At 50.9% G+C, this 21,087-nt stretch overlaps 1 protein-coding gene across 1 annotated transcript; it reads right to left on the bottom strand.

Moving 5' to 3' along the window:
* Positions 1-1,199: 1,199 nt before the first annotated feature.
* Positions 1,200-17,407, bottom strand: CEACAM16 (CEA cell adhesion molecule 16, tectorial membrane component). The gene is made up of 6 exons (XM_060172344.1): positions 17,380-17,407; positions 13,506-13,853; positions 9,648-9,923; positions 6,804-7,082; positions 3,806-4,132; positions 1,200-1,338 (listed from the first exon to the last, which is right to left on the bottom strand). Exons 1-6 carry the CDS (start codon positions 17,405-17,407, stop codon positions 1,328-1,330), a joined length of 1,269 nt encoding a protein of 422 aa, XP_060028327.1. The 3' UTR covers positions 1,200-1,327.
* Positions 17,408-21,087: the final 3,680 nt, after the last annotated feature.

The raw sequence follows: 21,087 nt of genomic DNA on the forward strand, positions 1-21,087 counted from the left end.
TTTTCCCCTTTTATTGCCCTTGTTATTCATTGGTGTTGTCACTACTATTATTGTCATTTTTGTTGGATAGGACAGAGAGAAATGGAGAGAGGAGGGGAAGACAGAGAGGAGGAGAGAAAGATAGACACCTGCAGACCTGCTTCACCGCTTGTGAAGCGACTCCCCTGCAGGTGGGGAGCCGGGGGCTCGAACCAGGATCCTTATGTCGGTCCTTGTGCTTTGTGCCACCTGCGCTTAACCCGCTGTGCTACCACCCGGCCCCCTTATTTTAATATTTTTATAGAGACAGAAAGAAGTTGAGAGGGAAGCAGGACAGAGTGGGAGAGAGAGAGAGAGAGAGAGAGAGAGAGAGAGACTGCTGTAACACTGCTTAACTGCTCATGAAGCTTCCGTACTGCAGGTGGCAACTGGGAGTTTGAACGCAGGTCCTTGCACTTAGGTATGTGTGCTCTCAACTAGCCCCATCAAGACATTAAAAGAACAGGAAAAAAATAATAAAGTCTCCAGGACATGGTGCCTTCTTTCTCCAGGGTCTGATTCGATCAGCTAGGTAGGCATCCAATAGATTTTTTTCCCCATCAGGATTTTTCTGAGTCTTCCACTTTTGCACAAGTCTATCACCACTCCGAGCAGACTCTTAGTATCTTCCTTCTTTCCTTCCTTCCTCCCCTCCCCTTTCCTGATAAAGGATGAGAGACACATAGAGGGAGAAGGACAGGAGCGACGTCACGGCATGGCTGCACCACTCCTGCCCCTTCTCCTGTGTGTGGTGCTCCCATGTGGTGGCCAGGGGCTTGAACCTGGTGAAGCGTGTCCTTGATGGGTCAACCACCTTCTGCCCCCCTTCACCGTGTCTTCTGCAGGTTTTATTTGAGAGATCGTGTGTGTGTGTGGGGGGAACATCAGAACATGGGGATCTGACTGGGCATCTCGGGTGGAACAGACAGGAGTGTGGGTCATTCCCCATCCGGAACACAGGTACCATTGTTTCAGGGCCTGGCTTATGGGGCAGGACCACCCCCCATGCTCTTTGGGGGGCATCTTTGACCCAGTGCTGTCTGCTCCCAGAAGCCTGGGGTGGCAGGAAGGACCCCGCAGTGTGATCTGAGCACCCCACTCTCCCCCGGCCTGGGGAGGTGGAAGGAGAGGCTGACACACTCTTGAGTTCACCAGGTCGTTTATGGCCCCCCCCTCCCCCAGCTCCATGGAAGAGGGTGGCTGGTCTGCTCTATCTAGGGTGGGAGGAGACAGGACTCGCGCGTGGGCCCAGGGCCGGGAGCTCAGGAAGGTGCTGCTCTTCTCTGCGGATGTCCCTGGGGCCTCCAGGTTACTCCAGCACTGTGGGAGAAGTGGGTGGGGCCGGGCAGGCAGTCAGGGAGTTGGGGACCCCCAAGGACCCCCCAACCCCCTGCTCCCTTGCACCCCAAGGCCCTGCCCCACCCCCACGCTCAGCCTGGCCGGGTTCAGGGTCAGCGAGGAAGCACTGGTCCAGGGTTGACTGTGAGGAGAAAGACATGGTGAAAGGCTGCCCAAGGGTGGGGGTGAGAGGGACCCTGGAGAGCACCCCCTTTCAGCACCCACCCAGAAACCTGGATTCCCTCCGTGCAAGGCTGGGGAGGTGGTCTGGGGGTGCCTGAAGTGAGTGGGCGTCTGATCTGGGCAGTTTCAAGTGTCCAACAGGGGCGGTGGGGGTGGAACTCAGAGTGGACAGGCCAGCTTGGACAGAGTTCTGAAGTATCAGGTCAGTGGGTAAAATTGGACCTGGCCTCTTAGAGTTCTGCCCCCACCACTGATCAAGGAGACCTCATCCTAATTCTGGGGGCGCCCAGTCTGATGGAGGAGACCTCATCCTAGTTCTGGGGGTCCCCAGTCTGATGGAGGAAACATGGTCCTAATTCTGGGGACCCCCAGTCTGATGGAGGAGACATACTCCCTAATTTGGGGGGCTCTCAGTCTGATGGAGGAGACATACTCCCTAATTTGGGGGGCTCTCAGTCTGATGGAGAGACATACTCCCTAATTTGGGGGGCTCTCAGTCTGATGGAGGAGACATACTCCCTAATTTGGGGGGCTCTCAGTCTGATGGAGGAGACATACTCCCTAATTTTGGGGGGCTCTGTCTGATGGAGAGACATGGCCTGGCATCTGGGACTCCCTGCTCTGCTAGCAGGGGCCTCTGTCCTGAGGGCAGAGCTGGTCCTGGCCAGATTAAGAGGAAACCCCAGCTCCCCTTCCTGAAGGGGAGGCCTGTTCCCCTCTTTCTACCTCCCATCTCTCAGGAAGTGGGTTCAGTCCCCCCCATTCCCAATCCCATTTCCCCATATGCTAATGGAGACTTAGCTCCCATTCTTTGGGGTCCTCCCATCCTAGGGGTGGCACTCAGGACACCTCACTTCTGGCTGCACCCCCTTGTGTAAACCCTCAGAAGACGGGCTGGTGCACGCAGTAGAGCACACACGTTACCATGAACAAAGACCTAGTTTCAAGCCCCCCCACACCTGTTGGGGGGTAGCCTCACGAGTGATGAAGCAGGCCTGCAGGTCTCTCTCTCTCTCTCTTCCCCTCCTCTCTCAATTTCTCTCTGTCCTATCAAATTATATAATAATAATAATAAAAAATAAAGGGTGCTGAGAGTGATGGATTCATACTACCCGCACCAAGCCATGGTGATAATCCTGGTGGCAATTATAAAAAAATAAATAAATGGGAGTCGAGCGGTAGCGCAGCGGATTAAGCGCACGTGGCCTGAAGCACAAGGAAGGGTGTAAGGATCCCGGTTTGAGCTCCCGGCTCCCCACCTGTGGGGGGGAGGGGTCCCTTCACAGGCAGTGAAGCAGGTCTGCGGGTGTCTGTCTTTCTCTCCCCCCTCTGTCTTCCCTTCCTCTGTCCATTTCTCTCTGTTCTATCTAACAAAAGATGACATCAATAAGAACAACAATAAAAAACAAGGGCAACAAAAGGGAAAATAAATAAAAAGAAGAAACATTCAGTGGCTTTCTTTAAAATAAAGACAAAAATAAATATAAAATATCAATACATACAAATAACAGTAAAAATAAACAAGAACAAATAAATTCATGTTAACAATAAATAAAAATTGACACTAACAGAATAAAAATGAAAATTGAAAATTAATAATGAAACAAAATAGATGTTAAGATAAATAAATATTAATATTAATAACAAGAATAGATACATAGTAAAAATAAATATTAAAAAACAAAAGCAAATAAGAAAAAGTCAGAACTAATATTAAAAATAAAAGTAAATATGAAACAGAAATAAAAGCAAATATTAAAAATAAATAAAAGTGAATAATAAAAAGAAAGACATCCAAATAAACATCAAAGACAAATAAGTGAAAATTAAAATTCAAAATAAATAAAAAGAAATCTTAAAAATAAGAAAAGTTATTAAAAATAAACCCTCGACTACATAAACGAAACATTCAAATAAAATTTAAAATAAATAAAATCAACATGAAAAGAAACCTTAAAAAAAAATAAATAGTGGTCCTAGAGGTGGCGCAGTGGGTAAAGCTTTGGACTCTCAAGCATGAGGTCTCGAGTTCGATTCCCCGCTGCACATGTGCCAGAGTGATGTCTGGTTCTTTCTCTCTCCTCCTGTCTTTCTCATAAATAAATAAAATCTTTAATAAATAAATAAATTAAATTAAATTAAAAAATATATATATATATTTAAAAACAGTCCTCAGAAGACGGAAGAGGTAAGAGGACCTTTTGGGGGGCCTCCCCTCCCCCAGGCAGGAGGACGGCGTGGGGTCCCGGGAAGCCCCCCCACTCACGGGCCACCTGCAGCTCCACCTCCAGGGCCTCAGTCTTGCCCTGCAGGGTGACGGTCTTGAGCGTGTAGCGCCCGGCGTCGGTCAGGTTGAGCTTCTGCACCTGCAGCGAGCAGTTGGCGAAGCCCACCTCGCGGCCGCTGTGCGCCGGGCCCGCGATCCAGTTCCCCGACGGCAGCTGGCTGAGCAGCCGGTTGGGCTCGGCGGCGGGCCCGCGGTACCAGGCGTACACCAGCAGGTCCTTGGGGTAGCCCTGCACCGTCAGCGTCACGTCCTGGCCCTCCGTGGGCTTCCCGGGCACCGGCACGATCGTCATGGCCACTGTGGCCGCTGGGGGCGGGAAGGGGGACAGTGGGCCAGGCTGTGGGGGCCGCGCGCCCAGCCAGCTCCTCTGGGGCCGCCCGCTCTCCCCCAGGGTGCTGGGCCTCTCCTGGGGCTTCACCCCTCCCCTCCACCCCCACTCCTGCCAGCTCCTTGGGCCAGCCCCCCACCACCACCACAGGCTGAGTCTCCCCAGGGTGCTGGGGAGGGATGGGGGCGCCAGTGGCCAGGTTTGCTGGGACCCCCAACCCTAGCCAGGTCCTCTGGACCTCCCCTGTACTAGCTGGGATGCTGGGGGAGGAGTAGGGGCATATCAGCTGTGTGTGGGGGGCGTCCTGCACCCCTGCCAGCTCCTCTGGGCCTCCCCTCCACCCCCGCCCCCCCCCCCCCCACAGGCTGAGTCTCCCCAGGGTGCTGGGGAGGAGACAGAGGAAGTCCGCTGGCTTGGGAGATAAGAGTAGACAGGTCCTGTACAATCCCCCCAGCCCCAAAGCCTGCTAGGAAGCCAGTGTCTTCCCTCCATCACACTGGGACAAACCCCAGAGAGTAGGGGAGCTTCCAGATTAGGGGGACCCTTCTCCCCTGAAATGGGAAGGCCCTAGAAAGTTATGTTTCCTCCATCAGATCAGAAACCCCCCAAATATGGGGACACCCTGCCACCCTGCATTGGAAATGCTCAGAATAGGGGGACCCTGCTTTGTCTTCCCCATCAGGTACTTGGTGACTTGTGCACCCTCCCACTCCCATATCTTTCCTGTCAGGCTGAGAGACCTGGGGGGAGCTATATAGGCGCCCCCATTAGATCCGAAGATCATAGAGGGTGTGTGTGTGGGGGGCTGTCTCCTCCATCAGATTTCTCCATTAGATTGAAAAATCTCCCCAAATATTGGGGGCTCCTATCTCCTCCATCAGATTGAAAACTCCATATCAATGGAGCTGCCCCTCCTCCAAATTTGGAAGTGGAGGGAAGAGGGCATAGCTAATCCTAAAAGACTGAAAATCCCCAGGAAGTGGGGGACACCTGTACTCCCCCATCAGATTAGGAGTACCCCCAAAGGCGGGAACTGGGTGTCCCCCATCCAACTAGGAATTCTAAAAAAAAAGAATAGGACTATGTCTTCTTTAAAAAAAAAAAGTCACTTCCTGCCTTCTCCATTGGGACTTGAGGTGTTCTGGAGGGGGGGGAGAGCTCCTGTCCCCCCTCCAACTCACAAAAGCCTAGGGTGGGTAGTCTTCCCACAGAGAGGAAGGGACATTGGCCCTCTACCTTCTCTATTCCCAGTCTCTCCCAGCTCTGTCTTCCCCATCAGATCTGAGGTTCCCTCCCTTTTGGGGATAAGGTGGTGGCTCCCTTTCCTCTGTCTCCCCAGCACCAGCCCCATGAGTTCAGGACCCCCAAGGCTGCCCCCCTGCACATACCTGCAAGCCCTCACCTCATCCTGCACCGGACAGGGCTAGGGGGTGAGGAGTGGGCAGGGCCCCAGGCTAAGGGGACCACCCCCTGCCTTCTGCCAAGGCCAGCTGCTGAGGCCCTGAGGGTGGGGTGCTGAGCACTTACCTCTGGGGAGGCCATCCCTGCTTTGGAGGGGAAAAGTCCCTCCCTTTTAGGTGAGACCTAGCCTGTTAGCGAGACAGAAGGAGGGAGGCAGAGAGGATGCAGGAGGGAGGGAGAGCTGGTCCCCACTGGCCCCTGGGGTGGGGTACGGTGTGTGTATATGTGGGGGGAGGGAAGCCTGCGGTCATCTGAGCAGGAACCAAGGTAGAATGAAATAGGTCCCAAGTGGCAGGCACTCAAAACCACCCTCCCTAGGGGCCACCTGGATCCTGGTGACTCAGAAAACACCAGCTGTACTGTCACTTCCCAGGATCCCCAGGTTGGCTAAGGACAAGGACAGAGAGATCTTCCTGGGCTGGGCCAGCCTCCCTGTGTGACCCCATCATCTAGGTCAGATCAATGGATAACACACAGGAATTCTGCCTAGGGGGCCGGGCAGTGACAAACCCACATTAAGTTAAGGGCACACATTGCCATGCACAAGGACCCGGGTTCGAGCCCCCACTCCCTGCCTACAGAGGAGAGGCTCTACAAGTGGTGAGGTAGGCCTGCAGGTATCTCTCTGCCTCTCTCTTTAAAATATATATTTTTTTATTTTTTAAATTTATTTTTGAATGAGAGGAATACAGAGAGAAAGACACTGAAGGTGGTGCTGGGGATTGAACTTGGGACCTTGGAGCCTGAGGCATGAAAGTCTTTTGCAGAACCATGATGCTGTCTCCCCAGCTCTCTCGCTCTCTCTCCTCTACCTCCCCCTTCAGTTTCTCTCTGTTCTATCCAATAAAGAAAAAAATAAAATAAAAAAAGAATTGAGTGCACACATTACCATACACAAGGAATTCAGTCTGTGTGTGGGGGGGTGGGGGAGGCGGAAGCCGCTGGTGACCTTGTACCTGCCTCCCACCATCCAGGGGGCAAGCAGCTATAGTCTCCTTTGTCTACCTCTCCAGGAAGAGTCAGATTGGCAGCTTGGCTCTCAGGTGACAAGGGGCAGCTGTCTCCTCTTGGCTGGAGCCCGCAGATGTCCCCACATGCACCCCTCCTGGCCTGGGTAAGTGGCAGCTGCAAGCCCAGGGTGGGGAGGGGATAGTGCTGACCCTGGGGGGGTGGGTCGGGCAGACTCACCCGAGAGCTTGACCACCACGGAGGCAGAGCCCGAGAGCAGGGTCTTGGGGTTCTTGGCGATGCAGGTGTAGGTGCCCTCCTGGGCGGCCGTCATGCTGCTGATGTTGACATGGTCCCGGCCGTTGGGGAGGGCACGGCCGTTGAAGGACCACAGGTACTCGGGCTCTGGGCAGGAGCGTGAGGAGCACCACAGCGTGAGCGAGCTGTTGAAATCCACCTTGATGGTGCAGCCTGTGCGAGTGGTGGAGTCCTGCAGGATGGCCACCCGCTCCGGCCCGACTGCAGGGAGGGGGGTAGAGATGGGGACGGTAGAGGGGAGAGGAGAAGGGATGCGCCCCCACACTCCCAGCCCTGGGACAGCTGGGCCTTAGCAAGGGCCTTGCTGAACCCCACCTCCATCCTCTCCTCCATGCTTGGGGTCTCAAGAATCATCACTTCTCCTAGGGGGAGTGGGGGTTTGGCTTTTTTTTTTTTTTAAAGATAGGCACCAGGCCAGACAAAATATCTAGAAATGTGAGATCTGTGGCAGTACTTAAAAAATAAAAAAAAAAGGAGTCGGGCGGTAGCGCAGCAGTTAAGTTTACATGGCGCAAAGCACAAGGACCGAGTAAGGATCCCGTTTGGAGCCTCCGGCTCCCCACCTGCAGGGGAGTCGCTTCACAGGTGGTGAAGCAGGTCTCCAGGTGTCTCTTTTTCTCTCCCCCTCTCTGTCTTCCCTCCTCTCTCCATTTCTCTCTGTCCTATCCAACAACGAACGACATCAACAACAACAATAATAATAAAAAAGGGTAACAAAAGGGAAAACAAAGAAATATAATAATAAATCTTAGTGATTGGTTTCTGCTCAGCCATCCTGAGTCTAGAATTCTAGAGCTCTGGAGTGCCTGGTTTCTGCTCAGCTAAGTGCTCAGTGATCCTAAGAGTCTAGAATTCTAGGGCTCCAGAAATGGCTGGTTTCTGCTCAGCCATCTTATGAGTCTAGATTTCTAGAGCTCTGGAAATGACTGGTTTCTGCTCAGCTATACTGAGTCTAGAATTCTAGAGCTTCAGGAATGCTTGGATTCTGCTCAGCTATTCTAAAGAGTCTAGAATTATAGGGCACAAGAAACTATTGGTTTCTATTCAGCTATCTATCCTAAGTTCTTAGTTATCCTGAGTCTAGAATTCTAGGGCTCCAGAAATATATGATTTCTGCTCAGCCATCCAGAGTCCAGAATTTTCAGGCTCTAGACTTAATATTTTGAGAATGTAGAACCTAGGCATCTACTAATATTCAATGATAGAATTTGGAGGCACTAAGATTTCAGAATTGATTCTAAACATCTCTGCTTCTAGAAACTCCAGTGTCTAGAATTCAGAAGTTCTGAAAGCCAGAGTTTTTTGGTTGTGGGATTCTAGGTTCCACTTGTTGTTACTTGTTTTTTTTTTTTTTTTAAATATTTATTTATTTTTTTCTTGAGAACCAGAACACTCTGGAAATATATATATATATATATATATATATATATATATATATAGTTTGACAGAGAGGAATTGAGAGAGGAGGAGGAGATAGAGGGACATCTACTGCCCTGCTTCATTGCTCATGAAACTTCTTCTCTGCAAGTGGGGACTGGAGGGCTTGCCCCTGAGTCCTTGATGTGTCAGTGCCAGACCCCAGAGCATTACTCTGGCACAAGTGACACTGGGATTTGAAATTGGGACCTCATGCTTGAGAGTGCAACACTTTATCCACTGCACTACTCCCCAGGCTTCCAGTCTAGTGTTTTTTGTTATATATATATATATATATATATATATATATATATATATATATATGACAGAGAATACTGTGATGGGAGAAGAGATAGAGAGGGAGAGACAGTGAGAGACGTCTGCTGACCTGCATTTGCAGAGACCTCTGCAGGTGGAGACTGAGGCTTGAACCCCCAGTTCTTACAAACAGTGTTATGTGTGTTCAACCAAATGTGCAATAGCCAGGCCCTGGGCCTGACTTTTTCAGAAAGATAGATTGATAGACAGATAGATAGACAGATAGACAGATAGATAAGAACCCTACATCTTCCTCCTCTCTCAGTTTCTCTTCGACTGCATCAAAAATTAAAATAAATAATTTGAAAAAGAGAGACTTTCTTTTTTATATTTATTTAATTTCCCTTTTGCATCAAAATTAAAATAAATAATTTGAAAAAGAGAGACTTTCTTTTTTTATATTTATTTAATTCCCTTTTTTTGCCCTTGCTGTCTTTTTGTTGTTGTAGTTATTATAGTTGTTACTGATGTTGTCGTTGTTGGATAGGACAGAGAGAAATGGAAAGAGAAGGGGAAGACAGAGAGGGGGCGAGAAAGACAGACACCTGCAGACCTGCTTCACCGCCTGTGAAGCGACTCCCCTGCAGGTGGGGAGCGGGGCTCAAACCGGGATCCTTATGCCGGTCCTTGTGTTTTGCGCCAGGTGCGCTTAACCCGCTGCACTACCGCCTGACTCCCGAGAGACTCTCTGTCTCCCCTCCCTCTCTCATTTTCTCTCTGACACCATCCAAAAATAAAATAAAATCAATTGAAAAAGAGATTGCACCCCCAATTGCACCCCAATCTCTGTCTACCCCCCTCAATTTCTGACTCCAGCCAAAAATCAACTAACTAAATAAATTGAGAGAGAGAGAGAGAGAGAGAGAGAGAGATGGAGAGATCCCCCAGCCATGAAGCTTGCCTCAGGGTGATGGGGCGTGGGGATGGTGGTGGTGGCTGAAACCTGGCCCCACACCTCGCAGGTGAGCTCCCCAGCGGTCGCTCCTTAGTGGGGGCCCTGGCTCAGCGTCAGGTTGGGGCCGGGGGACTCACAGTACACGGTGAGGTTGAGGGGCGCGCTGCGGCTGCTGCTGACCGGGTTCCGCACCTCGCACTGGTAGGCGCCCGCCTCCTCCCTGCGCACCCCGTGGCGGCTGAGCGCGCGGCCGTCGGGGGACAGGCCGAGGCGCAGGGTCACCGGCAGAGCCTCGCCATTGAAGAACCAGCGCACGTCGGCGGGGCTCGGGTTGCTGCACTCCAGGCGCAGGGCGTCCCGCCGCTCCACCAGCTCCGTGCTGTTGGCCACCACCACGGGCGGGGCCAGGATCTCTGTGGGCAACAGACAGGCGGGGAGGGGGCCGGGCACCCCCTGCCCTGCCCACGGGGTGCCCCCTCCCCAGGTCTCCCCAGGCCGGGGGCAGGTCCAGATCCTGCCACCAGAGGGGCAAGAATGGAACCAGGATGGGGGAGGGGTGCAATCCTGGAAGGTAATCTGAAGGAGGCGAATCTTTTCATGCCATTTTATTTTTATACTTTTTAAATTTTACTTTATTTTTCCCCTTTTTTCTCCCCCCCAATCCCCGTTCTTGGTGACAGAGATACAGAACACAGAGAAAGACAGAGAGGCAGAAAGACAGAAACACACACACACACACATCACAGCTCCAAGTGTCCTTCAATCAAGTGGGTTTTCCTTCTTTTCTTTCTTTCTCTCCCTTTTATTCCTTTCTTTTAAAAAATATATTTATTGGGAGTCGGGCGGTAGCGCAGCGGGTTAAGTGCACGTGGCGCCAAGCCCAAGGACCGGCATAAGGATCCGGGTTCAAGCCCCCGGCTCCCCACCTGCAGGGGAGTCGCTTCACAGGCAGTGAAACATGTCTGCAGGTGTCTGTCTTTCTCTCCCCCTTTCTGTCTTCCCCGCCTCTCTCTATTTCTCTCTGTCCTATCCAACAATGGCATCAATAACAACAATAATTGCAACAATAAAAAACAAGGGCAACAAAAGGGAATAAAGAAATAAATATTTTAAAATATTTATTTATTTATTATTGGCTACAGATAGAGAGAAATTGAGAAGGGAGGAGGAGATAGAAAGGGAGAGAGACAGAGAGACACCTGTAGCTGAGCTTCACCACTCATGGAACTTCCCCCCCCTGCAGGTGGGGACCAGGGGCTTGAACCTGGGTCCTTGCACACTGTGATGTGAGCGCTTAGCCAGGTGTGATACCACCTGCCGTCCTTTTTTTGATGGAGACACAGAAGACAGAGAAGCAGACAGGAAGGGTGGAGATGGGGGGGAGAGAGAGACAGGGAGGAGAGAGAGATCATAGCACCAAAGTGTCCTTCACTATGGGAGCTGGACTCGAACTTAGGTCATGCACATGGCAAAACAGCGTGCTGTACAATGAGCTATTTCACTGATCTATGAGAGAGAAGGAAAAAGAGAGAGAAGCAGAGCATCATTCTGGCAAATGATGCCAGGGGTCAAACTCTGAACATCACGCTTGAGAGTCCAGTGCTTTATCCAGTGTGTCACCTCCTGGGCCACTGATGACTCGATTTGATTTTACTTTCTAAAGATGTATTTGTAAGGTAGATAGATAGAGAACACCAGGGCATCACTCTGGTACTTGTGGTGTCAGGAGGGATTGAACTTAGGTCTCACACAGGCAAGTCCTGCACTCTACCACTGAGCTACTTTCCTAGCTGCAGTCTTATTATTAGTTTTGAAAATATCTATTTGGGAATTAGAATGGTGGTAGTGCACTAGCCTTTCATGCCCGAGGGCCCAGAGGTCTCAGGTTCAATCCTCGGTACTACCATCAGGCAGAACTGAGAAGTGCTCTGGTCTCTGTCCTTTTAAAGACTGATTTTATTGATTACCTATGAAAGAGAGTCAGAAGAGACAAAGAGAGGAGACAGAGACAGAGATAGAGATAGATAGATAGAGAGAGAGAGAGAGAGAGAAGCTAGAGCACCACGCCAGTACATATGGTGCTGGGGGTCGAACCAGGGACATCAGGCATGAGGCTTTTTTCATCACCATGTGCTCTTTTTCTTGCCCACAAATCATGTTTTGAAAAAGATAAAAAGGGAGCTGAGGAAACAACATAACAGTTATGCAAAGCCTTTCATGCCTGAGGCACCAAAGGTTCAATCCCCAGCACCACCAGAAGGCACAGCTAAGTAGTGCTCTGGTCTCTCTCATTAAAAACAAATAAATGAAATATAAAAAGAAAAAGGTATAAGAAGATTAATTTAGTTTTTTATGCTATTATTTTAAATATATATATATTATTTTACCAGAACACTGCTCACTCAGCTCTGGCTTCTGATGAAAGCTGGGGATTGAACCTGGGACCTCAGAGCCTCAGGTATGAGAGTCATTTGCAGAACCATTATGCTGTCTCCCCTGCCCTCTCTTTTCTATTTTTATTTTATTTATTTATTTTGGATAGAGATAGAAACTGTGATGGGAGGAAGAGGTAAAGGAGGAGGAGGAGGGAGAGAGAGAGAGAGAGAGAGAGAGAGGCCTGCAGCACTGCTTTCTACCTGCAGGTGGGAACTGAGGGCTTGAACCTGGGTCTTTACACATTTAGTATGTGTGCTTAACCAGGTGCATTTACCTCATTTATCAGTGAGAGAGAACCAGAGCATGACTAGGGCATGTGCGATGCCAGGGCTCAAACTCAGGACCTCAAATCCAGCACTCTGGCCATTGTACTGCCCAGAAGCTACTTTTTTTTTTTTTTACTAACAATTTCTTTAAAATTTTTAAATTTATTTTTCTCATATTAGGTAGAACAGAGAGAAATTGAGAGGGAGAGAGAGAGGGAGAGAGATACTTGCAGACCTGCTTCACCACTTATGAAGCTCCCCCGACACCCACAAGTGAGGCCCGGAGACTTGAACCCGGGACTTTGTGCATGGTAGCATGTGAGCTCAACCGCGTGCACCACCACCTGGCTCCAACAACTTATTTCCTAAAATTGTTTAATTAATTAATTAATTAATTTTTAATTTTAATATTTATTTATTCCCTTTTGTTGCTCTTGTTTGATTGTTGTAGTTATTACTTTTGTTGTTATTGATGTCGTCATTGTTGGATAGGACAGAGAGAAATGGAGAGAGGAGGGGAAGACAGAGAGGGGGAGAGAAAGACAGACACCTGCAGACCTGCTTCACCGTCTGTGAAGTGACTCCCCTGCAGGTGGGGAATCGGGGGTCGAACTGGGATCCCTATGCCGGTCCTTGCATATTTATTTATTTATTTATTTATTTATTTCCTTGCATATTTATTTATTTATTTATTTTGCCATCAACAGTACAGAGAGAAATTGAGAGAGGTGGGGAGACAGACACCTGTAGCCTGTAGACCTACTTCCCTGCTTGTTAATCTCCCTCACTTGCAGGTGGGGATCCAGGGCTGAAACCCAGGTCCTTGCTCAACCAGAGGCACCACCACACGCCCACATGCTCTCTCATTTATGAGGGAGAGGGAGAGAGGGGGAAAGAGAGAGAGAGAGACAGACAGACACACACACACACAGAGAAAGAGAGACAGACACACACGGAGAGAGAGACAGAGAGAGAGAGAAGAGAGAGAGAGAAGAGAGAGGAGAGAGAGAGAGAGAAAGAAGGGAAGGGAAGGGAAGGGAAGGGAAGGGAAGGGAAGGGAAGGGAAGGGAAGGGAAGGGAAGGGAAGGGAAGGGAAGGGAAGGGAAGGGAAGGGAAGGGAAGGGAAGGGAAGGGAAGGGAAGAGAGAAGCAGAGCATCATTCCGGGGTATGCAATGCCAGGGCTCGAACCCGGGACCTCAGGGTGGCAAACCCGGCTCTCTGGCCATTGCACCCCCACCCCCATTTCCCTGCAAGGTGTCGTCTTATCCGTGGGGAGCAGCTGGGGGCCTCACCATAGACCTGCAGGCGGCCGTGGCCCAGCTCGGTCTGCAGCTGCCTGTTGAGTGTCTGCAGGGTGTAGGCGCCCGAGTGCGCGGGCAGCGCGGCCCGCAGGTGCAGGCTGCCGTCGGGGCGCACGCTCTCGCGGCCGGTGTGGGCCGGGCCCGGCGTCTCGTCGCCGGTGCTCACGATGTAACTGGCCACCAGGCGCGCCAGGCTGGGCTCGGCGCCCGCGTACCAGCTGTAGGCCAGCACCTCGCCGCTCAGGCCCCGCACCGCCAGCGTCACGTTGTCCCCCTCGGCCGGCTGCGCGGGCTCCGGGCTGATGGTGATCTCCGCCCCCGCGCCCAGGAGCGTGGCCGCTGCGGGGAACCGGGCGGGGCCGGCCGGCTAGCTCAACCAGGCCGCCAGCCCCTGCCTCCCAGGCACCGGCAGAAGCTCCTTTCCCTCTCCCCTCTCTCCTCTTCTCTCCCTCTCTCATCTGTTTTGCTCCCTCTCTCATCTCTCTCTTCCTCTCTCCTTCTCTCTTCTCTCTCCCTCTCCCCTTCCCCTCTCTTCTCCCTCTTTCCCTCTCCATTTCTCATCTTTCTACCCACTTCTATCTGATTAAAAAAAAAAAGACATCTGCAAGTTGCAGTCATAACAAAAATAAATAAACAGGTCAGGGTGTGGGCAGCTTAGGAAGTGGCAGAGTGCATAAAACACTGAACTCATATCCGGGAGGTCCTGAGCACAAACCCTGGCAGGGCATGTACTCCAGTTGTTTTCTTTCCCTCTTGTTAATAAATAAGTAAATCTTCTTAAAGTTTTTGTATTAGTATTTTTTAAAGTTTATTTATTCCATTTTGTTGTCCTTGTTGTTTTATTGTTGTAGTCATTATTGTTGTTGCTATTGATGTGGTCGTTGTTGGATAGGACAGAGAGAAATGGAGAGAGGAGGGGAAGACAGAGAGGGAGAGATAAAGACAGACACCTGCAGACCTGCTTCACCGCCTGTGAAGCGACTCCCCTGCAGGTGGGGAACCGAGGGAGCAAACTGGGCTCCTTAGACCAGTCCTTGAGCTTTGTGCCATGTGCGCTTAACCCACTGCGCTACCACAGACTCCCAATTTTTTTATTTACTTATTTATTTACTCCCAGAGCACTGTTCAATTCTGTCTTATGGGTGTATTGGGGATTGACTCTAGGACCTAGGAACCCAGAAATGAGGGTCTCTTTGCATACCACTCTGCCATTTCCCCCCTCCATTTATTTATTTATTTGGATAGAGACAGAAATTTGGAAGGGAGGGGAAACAGAGGGAGAAATAGATACACCTGCAGCCATGCTTCACTACTCATGAAGCTTCCCCCCTACAGATGGGGCCTGGAGGCTTGAACCTGGGTCCTTGTGCATTGTAATATGTGTGTCACCAATGGCCCCAAGAATTAAATCTTATTTTTTTTTTAATAAGTGGGGCAGGGTTGGTGAAATAGCTCACTTGGATAGTGCACTGCTTTGCCATGCGTGCAGCCTAGGTTCAAGCCTGACCCCTTCTGCACTGAAGGAAGCTTGGGTGTTGTGGTCTCTTTCACTCTCTCTCTATATATATCTGGGGGGAAAAAAAGGGTGGGGAAGTCACAGAAGGGTGTAGTGAGTGAACCTCTCTGCTTGGGGTGCAGTAGTGCTCAGTGTCTGTTAGCCAGGCCCTGGGTCCCAGTCCTAGAAGGGGGGCAGGAGGGAGGCTGGGGGGCTAGGGGGTGCACATCCTCTGGGCTAAATTCCCTGCTGTGCCGAGGACCAAGCCTCAGGCTGGCACTCAGGCTTGGAGACCTGGAGATTTTACGGAGGGACCCAGCAGGTTTCCTGCTGCCACCGCTGGGGGAGTCACTGCCCCCCACCCTCAAACCTGGTCCCTCACTCTCCCCTCTTCTGCCTCTCCAGCCTGATCCATGCAGCTGATTATCCACTGCACCTCTTTCTTCACCTGATAGACAAGACCCAGTCTCCAGGGGGAAGCACCTACCTGCCAGACCCAGTTTCTAGAACTTTCCAGGCTGCCCAAGCGAGACCAGGAAGGAGGGTATGTGTGTGACCCCAGCTACTAGCTTTGCCTCTCTGATCCTGGGTTTCCTTGGCTAAGAAGAGGGGGATTGGGGCTCAGCAGTAAGGCAGTGGGTTAAGCGCACATGGCGCCAAGCGCAAGGACCGGCGTAAGGATCCCAGTTTGAGCCCTTGGCTCCCCACCTGCAGGGGAGTCACTTCATAGGCAGTGAGGCAGGTCTGCAGGTGTCTATCTTTCTCTCCCCCTCCCTGTCTGCCCCATCTCTCTCGATTTCTCTCTGTTCTATCCAACAACAAAGACAACAATAACAACAACAATAACAACAAGGGCAACAAAAGGGAAAAAAATAGCCTCCAGGAGCTGTGGATTGGTAGTGCAGGCACTGAGCCCCAGCCATAACCCTGGAGGCAAAAAAAAAAGGAGAGGGGAATCAATCATGAGTGCTCATGTATATATGATTTTTTTTTATATAGAGAAGACAGAAGCAGAGAGAGCAAGAGAGCGAGAGAAAGAGAGAGAGAGAGAGAGAGAGTATGTGAGTGTATAAGAGACCACAAAACCTAAGTTTCCTTCAATGCAGTGGGGACCAGACTCAAACCTGGGTCATGAACATGGCAACAAAACAGTGCACTAACCAAGTGAGCTGTTTCATTGGCCCACAAGTAGGACTCATGGCTGTGTGTGTGCGTGTGTGTGTGTGTGGGGGGGGGAGACTGAGCCTAAGAATCACCAGGAGGATGCCTGGGATGGGTCCCGTCTGGAGGCTGGGGATAAGCTTCTGTGGCTCAGCCTGGCTGTGCCGGGGACACGAAGGAGCCGCAGGGTCTCACTGTCCTAGCTCACAACCCTGTAAGAAGTCTCCCAGGCCAGGCTGGAGAAAGAGCTCACCTGGGGAACTCACTGCTTTGCCATGTGCCCGGCCCCCACTGCGTCAGTGCTGTGGTGCCTCTGCTCACTTCCACTCCACTCCACTGCCCCCCCCTTTATAAATGCATTTTTAAAGATGTATTTATTGGATAGACACAGAGAGAAAGAAACTAAGAGGGAAGTAAGAGTGAGAGAAGGAGAGAGAGAGAGAGAGAGAGAGAGAGACCTGCAGCCCTGCTTCACCACTCATGAAGCTTCCCCCCTGCAGGGACGGAACCTGGTTCTTGTATATGATAATGTGTGCACTCAACTGGGTATGCTACCACTTGTCCCACTCCTCTCTTTTTATTTGGAAAAAGTCAGCCTGGAGCAGTGAAGCCCTGACAGAAAACTGACTGATTGACTGACTGAATGAATAACTACAAGAACTCTCTAGAATTGTCACCGGGCAAATGCCTCAGTGGCAGAGCACAGGGCTTGCAGGCCTGAAGTCCTAGACCCTAACATTGACACTGTAGGTGCCAGACCCTGGGGTCCTGGCCACTCTGTCATGAAATATAGCCGTCTTTAAAAAATAATAATGGCTGACCCACATGATGGTGTCCAAAGACCTGGATTCAAGCCCCTGGTTCCCACCTGTGTGTGTGTGTGTGGGGGGGGGCTTAGGTGGGAAGCTTCACAAGAAGTAAAGCAGTGCTGCAGGTGTCTCTCTGTCTCTCCCTTCCCTCTCAATTTCTTTCTGTCAATAAATACATAAAAAAGGAAAAAATGAATAAAACAAATTAAGAAAAAAAAACCTCTCAGGCTCCCCACCCCCCCATCCCCAGGCCCCCCTGAGAGTCAGTCTGGTTGATCCTGCTGGAACCAGAGCTGCTCTCCCTCCCTACCCCTGCTGGGCTCACCCCTTCCCTCTCCAGGGCTGGGGGTCCCGGGGAGGGGTGGGGGCTGAGGTCCTAGGGGGCTGTGTTCCCGCTCACCACTGAGAAGCAGCCAGCTCAGCGCCATGGTGCGCCCCCAAACCGGGCCCTGGAGGTGGCCGAGGTGGGGCAAGTGTGTCCGCTGCTCCCAGGCCCGTCCCTGGCTGGGGCTTGGCTCCGTCTGGTCCAGGGCCTGAGAGGGGCCGGGAGAGATCAGCTGAATTTGGAGGGATCGAGTCACCCAGGTCTTGGGGCCCCACATGGGAGGCGCCGGCCAGGGGCCGCGACCTGGCCAGGCCTCCTGGGGCGTCTGCTGACCTTCTCTGTGTCCGGGGCCTGGGTTTGGTACCAGGTGGAGAACCAGGTCGTCGGGGAGGGGGGAGGAGGGACTGGGAGATCAAAGGGCGGTTCTGACCCAGGACCTGGCCTCCCTCCTGGGCTCCGGGGTCAGTGTCACCACCCAGCAGTGGTTGCTGTGTCCTTAGCCTCCACTCATGAGGCTGTCACCCTGGAATGTGACAGCCTCCTATTTGCAGATGGGGACACTGAGGCACTCGGAGGGAGCTTGATGCCCTTCAGTGCCTGCAGGGAGAGGACTCTGGATCTGCTTTCTTTCTTCTTTCTGTCCTCCCTCCATCTCCCTTTCTTTCTTTAGATTTATTTATTAACTAGGGAGAGAAAGAGAGAGAGAAGCAGAGCACCACTCTGGTACATACAATGCCTGGGATGGAACTCAGAGCCTCATGCTTGAAAGGCATGACCAGGGCACTGCTCACCTCATCCACTGGGCCATTCTGCATGGCCTTGAACCTGCTCTGTATCCACAGCTTCAAAGAAGGGCCGGAGGCTGCGTGCTCTGTCTTTGGGGGCCCCTGTTTTGTGTTGATGGCTTGCACAATGCTAAGAAACCCACACTCCCTCTCCTCCTCCTGAATCTAGTTTTCTTAATGTTGTTTTTTAAAATATATCTTTATGTATTCCCTTTTTGTTGCCCTTGTTGTTTTTATTGTTATAGTTATTGTTGTTATTGATGTCGTCATTATTGGATAGGACAGAGAGGAATGGAGAGAGGAGGGGAAGACAGAGAGAAGGAGAGAAAGATAGACACCTGCAGACCTGCTTCACCACTAGTGAAGTGACTCCCCTGCAGGTGGGGAGCCGGGGGCTCAAACTGGGATCCTTATGCTGGTCCTTGAGCTTGGCGCCACATGTGCTTAACTGGCTGCGCTACAGCCCAACTCCCCTGAATCTAGTTTTTTTGTTATTGTTTGCTTGTTTGTTTGTTTTTCCTGTCAAGTGCTTACATGACTATGGGGCCAGAGAGAGCCAAGGGCTTGTTTCCTGATTTTATTTAAAATTGTATTTGTTTATTTATCTGATAGAGACAGAGAGAAATTGAGAAGGAATGGGGAAATTAAGAGGGAGAGGCAGAGTGACACCTGCAGACCTGCTTCACTGTTCGTGAAACTCCCCCCCTTGTGTGTGTGTGAGGAACCTGGGGCTTGAACCCTGGTCCTTGAACATAGGAACATGTGAGCTTGACAGGATGTACCAAGGCCAGGTTCCTGCTCTGTGGTATTTTGTTTGTTTGTTTCCCAGAGCATTGCTCAGCTCTGGCTGATAATATTGCTAGGGTTTGAACCTGGGATCTTGGAGCCTCAGGTGTGAAAGTCTTTTTGCATAACCCTTATGCCATCTCCCCCACCATACTTATTTGTTTATTTTTAGATTTTTAAAAAAATTTATTTATTCCCTTTTTGTTGCCCTTGTTGTTTTATTGTAGTTGTTGTTGATGTCACCGTTGTTGGGTAGGACAGAGAGAAATGGAGAGAGAAGGGGAAGACAGAGAGGAGGAGAGAAAGATAGACACCTGCAGACCTGCTTCACCACCTGTGAAGTGACTCCCCTGCAGGTGGGGAGCTGGAGGCTCAAACCGGGATCCTTACACTGGTCCTTGCACTTTGCACCACATGCGCTTAACCTGCTGCGCTACCGCTCGACTCCCCATTTATTTATTTATTTTTTAAAATTTAAGAGGGACAGAGAAAGAAAGAGAAGCAGAAGGACGGAGAAAGAGAGGAGGCACCACAGATGGGCTTAACTGGGTTGTGCACCCATGGCAAAGCAGCGCACTATCTAAGTGAGCTATTGTCTTGGCCCTGTCTTTGTTTTTATTTATTTTATGGTATTTGCTACCAAGGTTATTGCTGGGGCTCCATGCCTGAACCATTCCTCTGCTAATAAGCAGATTTTTTTTTTTTTTTTTTAAGATAGAATCAGGAACAGCAAGACAGAGAGGAGGAAGAACACCACAACACTGCCCCTCTGTCGGCAAAGCTTCCTCTGTACGGGCACTTCCCCTGTACGGGACAACCAGGGGCTGGAACCTGGAACCTCACAGAGGGTAAAGTGTGGGCTCTACTAGGAGAGTCATCTCCCACCCCCACCTCCCAGGCAGGGCTGCTCTTTCACTCAGAGAGACAGGCAGAGTGCTAGAGCTCCCCCTGGTGTCCTAGCATCTTCTCCTTGGTGCTGGGGCTTGAGCTTGGGCTGTGCATATGGTGAGGCAGGTACCCCACCAGGTAAGCCATCTCTTGGTCTCTCTGCTTTTTAATTTTTAATGTTTTATTTATTTTATTTTAATGAGAGAGAGAGAAAGAGAGAGAATGAGTGAGATAAAGGAAGACACAGAGAGAAAGACCAAGGCACTGCTCACCTCTGGTTGATGGTGGCGCTGGGAACTGAACCTAGGACTTCAGAGACATGAGAGTCTCTTGCAGAACCACTATGCTGCCTCCAGTCTTTTTTATTTTCTCTTTTTTTTTAAGTGTATATGTCCACAGCACTGCCCACGGTATCAGGGTTTGAATATAGGGCTCTCTGCAGGGTAAGGTGCATGAACTGACCTACACACACACACACACACACACACACACACACACTGCCCCAGGGGCTATGATTTTATAAATGGAGAAAGGAACTGGGAGACAGCACAGTGGTTTAGATGATAGACTCTCCTTCCGGAGGCTCTGAGGTCCCAGGTTCAATCCCAGCACCATCATCAGCCAGAGCTGAGCAGGGCTCTGGGGAAAAGTAAGATTAATGAGGGGCTGGGTGGTGGTGCATTTGGTTGAGGGCACACATTACAGTGTGCAGAGACCCGGGTTCAAGGCTCCAGTCCCCACCTGCAGGGGAAAACTTCACTAGTGGTGAAGCAGATCTGCAGGTCTCTCTCTCCCTCCCTCTCTCTCTTTCTTTATCTGTCCTGTCAAATAAAATAGAGAGTAAAAAAAAAAAAGGGTGTATGTGTGTGTGTCAGAAACTGTGGAATTGTCAAGAAGGCACCAGAGCCCCAGAGATATAACTAGTGGCAACTAAAAAAAAAAATAAAATAAAAGTAAAGAAAAATTAAGAGTGGAGTAAATGAATGGGGTGGAAGGAGGAGGACAGGGGAGGGGATATTGGGGACCCTGGGCTGGTGTGTGTAGGAGATCACATTGGAGAAAGGTGTAGTGCTCTGGCTCCTGGGCCCTGCTCCACCCCTGTGACTCACCTGTCCTGGTTGGCTGCTCTGTGGGGCCCTGTCCTGAGCTGTCCCCAAGGGTGAGGTGTGTGTGATGGGAGAGGGAGAGGCAGGGATGACCTGGAAGCCTCCCGCTGCCCCTGTTCCAGGGGCGACCTCAGCCCTCCCTTCCTGTCCTGGCCCAGTACCCCCACCCCAGAACCCTGGGACCCAGTCCAGCCTACACCCCAAGGTACCTGGCTCCG

The sequence above is a fragment of the Erinaceus europaeus genome, chromosome 2, assembly GCF_950295315.1.
Source record: "Erinaceus europaeus chromosome 2, mEriEur2.1, whole genome shotgun sequence".
NCBI lineage: Eukaryota > Metazoa > Chordata > Mammalia > Eulipotyphla > Erinaceidae > Erinaceus > Erinaceus europaeus.

Bases quoted from the DNA above. Each gene is read 5' to 3' on its own strand.
- CEACAM16 (XM_060172344.1), bottom strand. From the start codon at position 17,407: ATGGCGCTGAGCTGGCTGCTTCTCAGTG. The intron at 9,924-13,505 runs GTGAGGCCCCCA...TGTTGCCCACAG, and splicing joins CGGCCGCCTGCAGGTCTATG to AGATCCTGGCCCCGCCCGTG. The intron at 4,133-6,803 runs GTGAGTCTGCCC...TCCCGCCCCCAG, and splicing joins CGTGGTGGTCAAGCTCTCGG to CGGCCACAGTGGCCATGACG.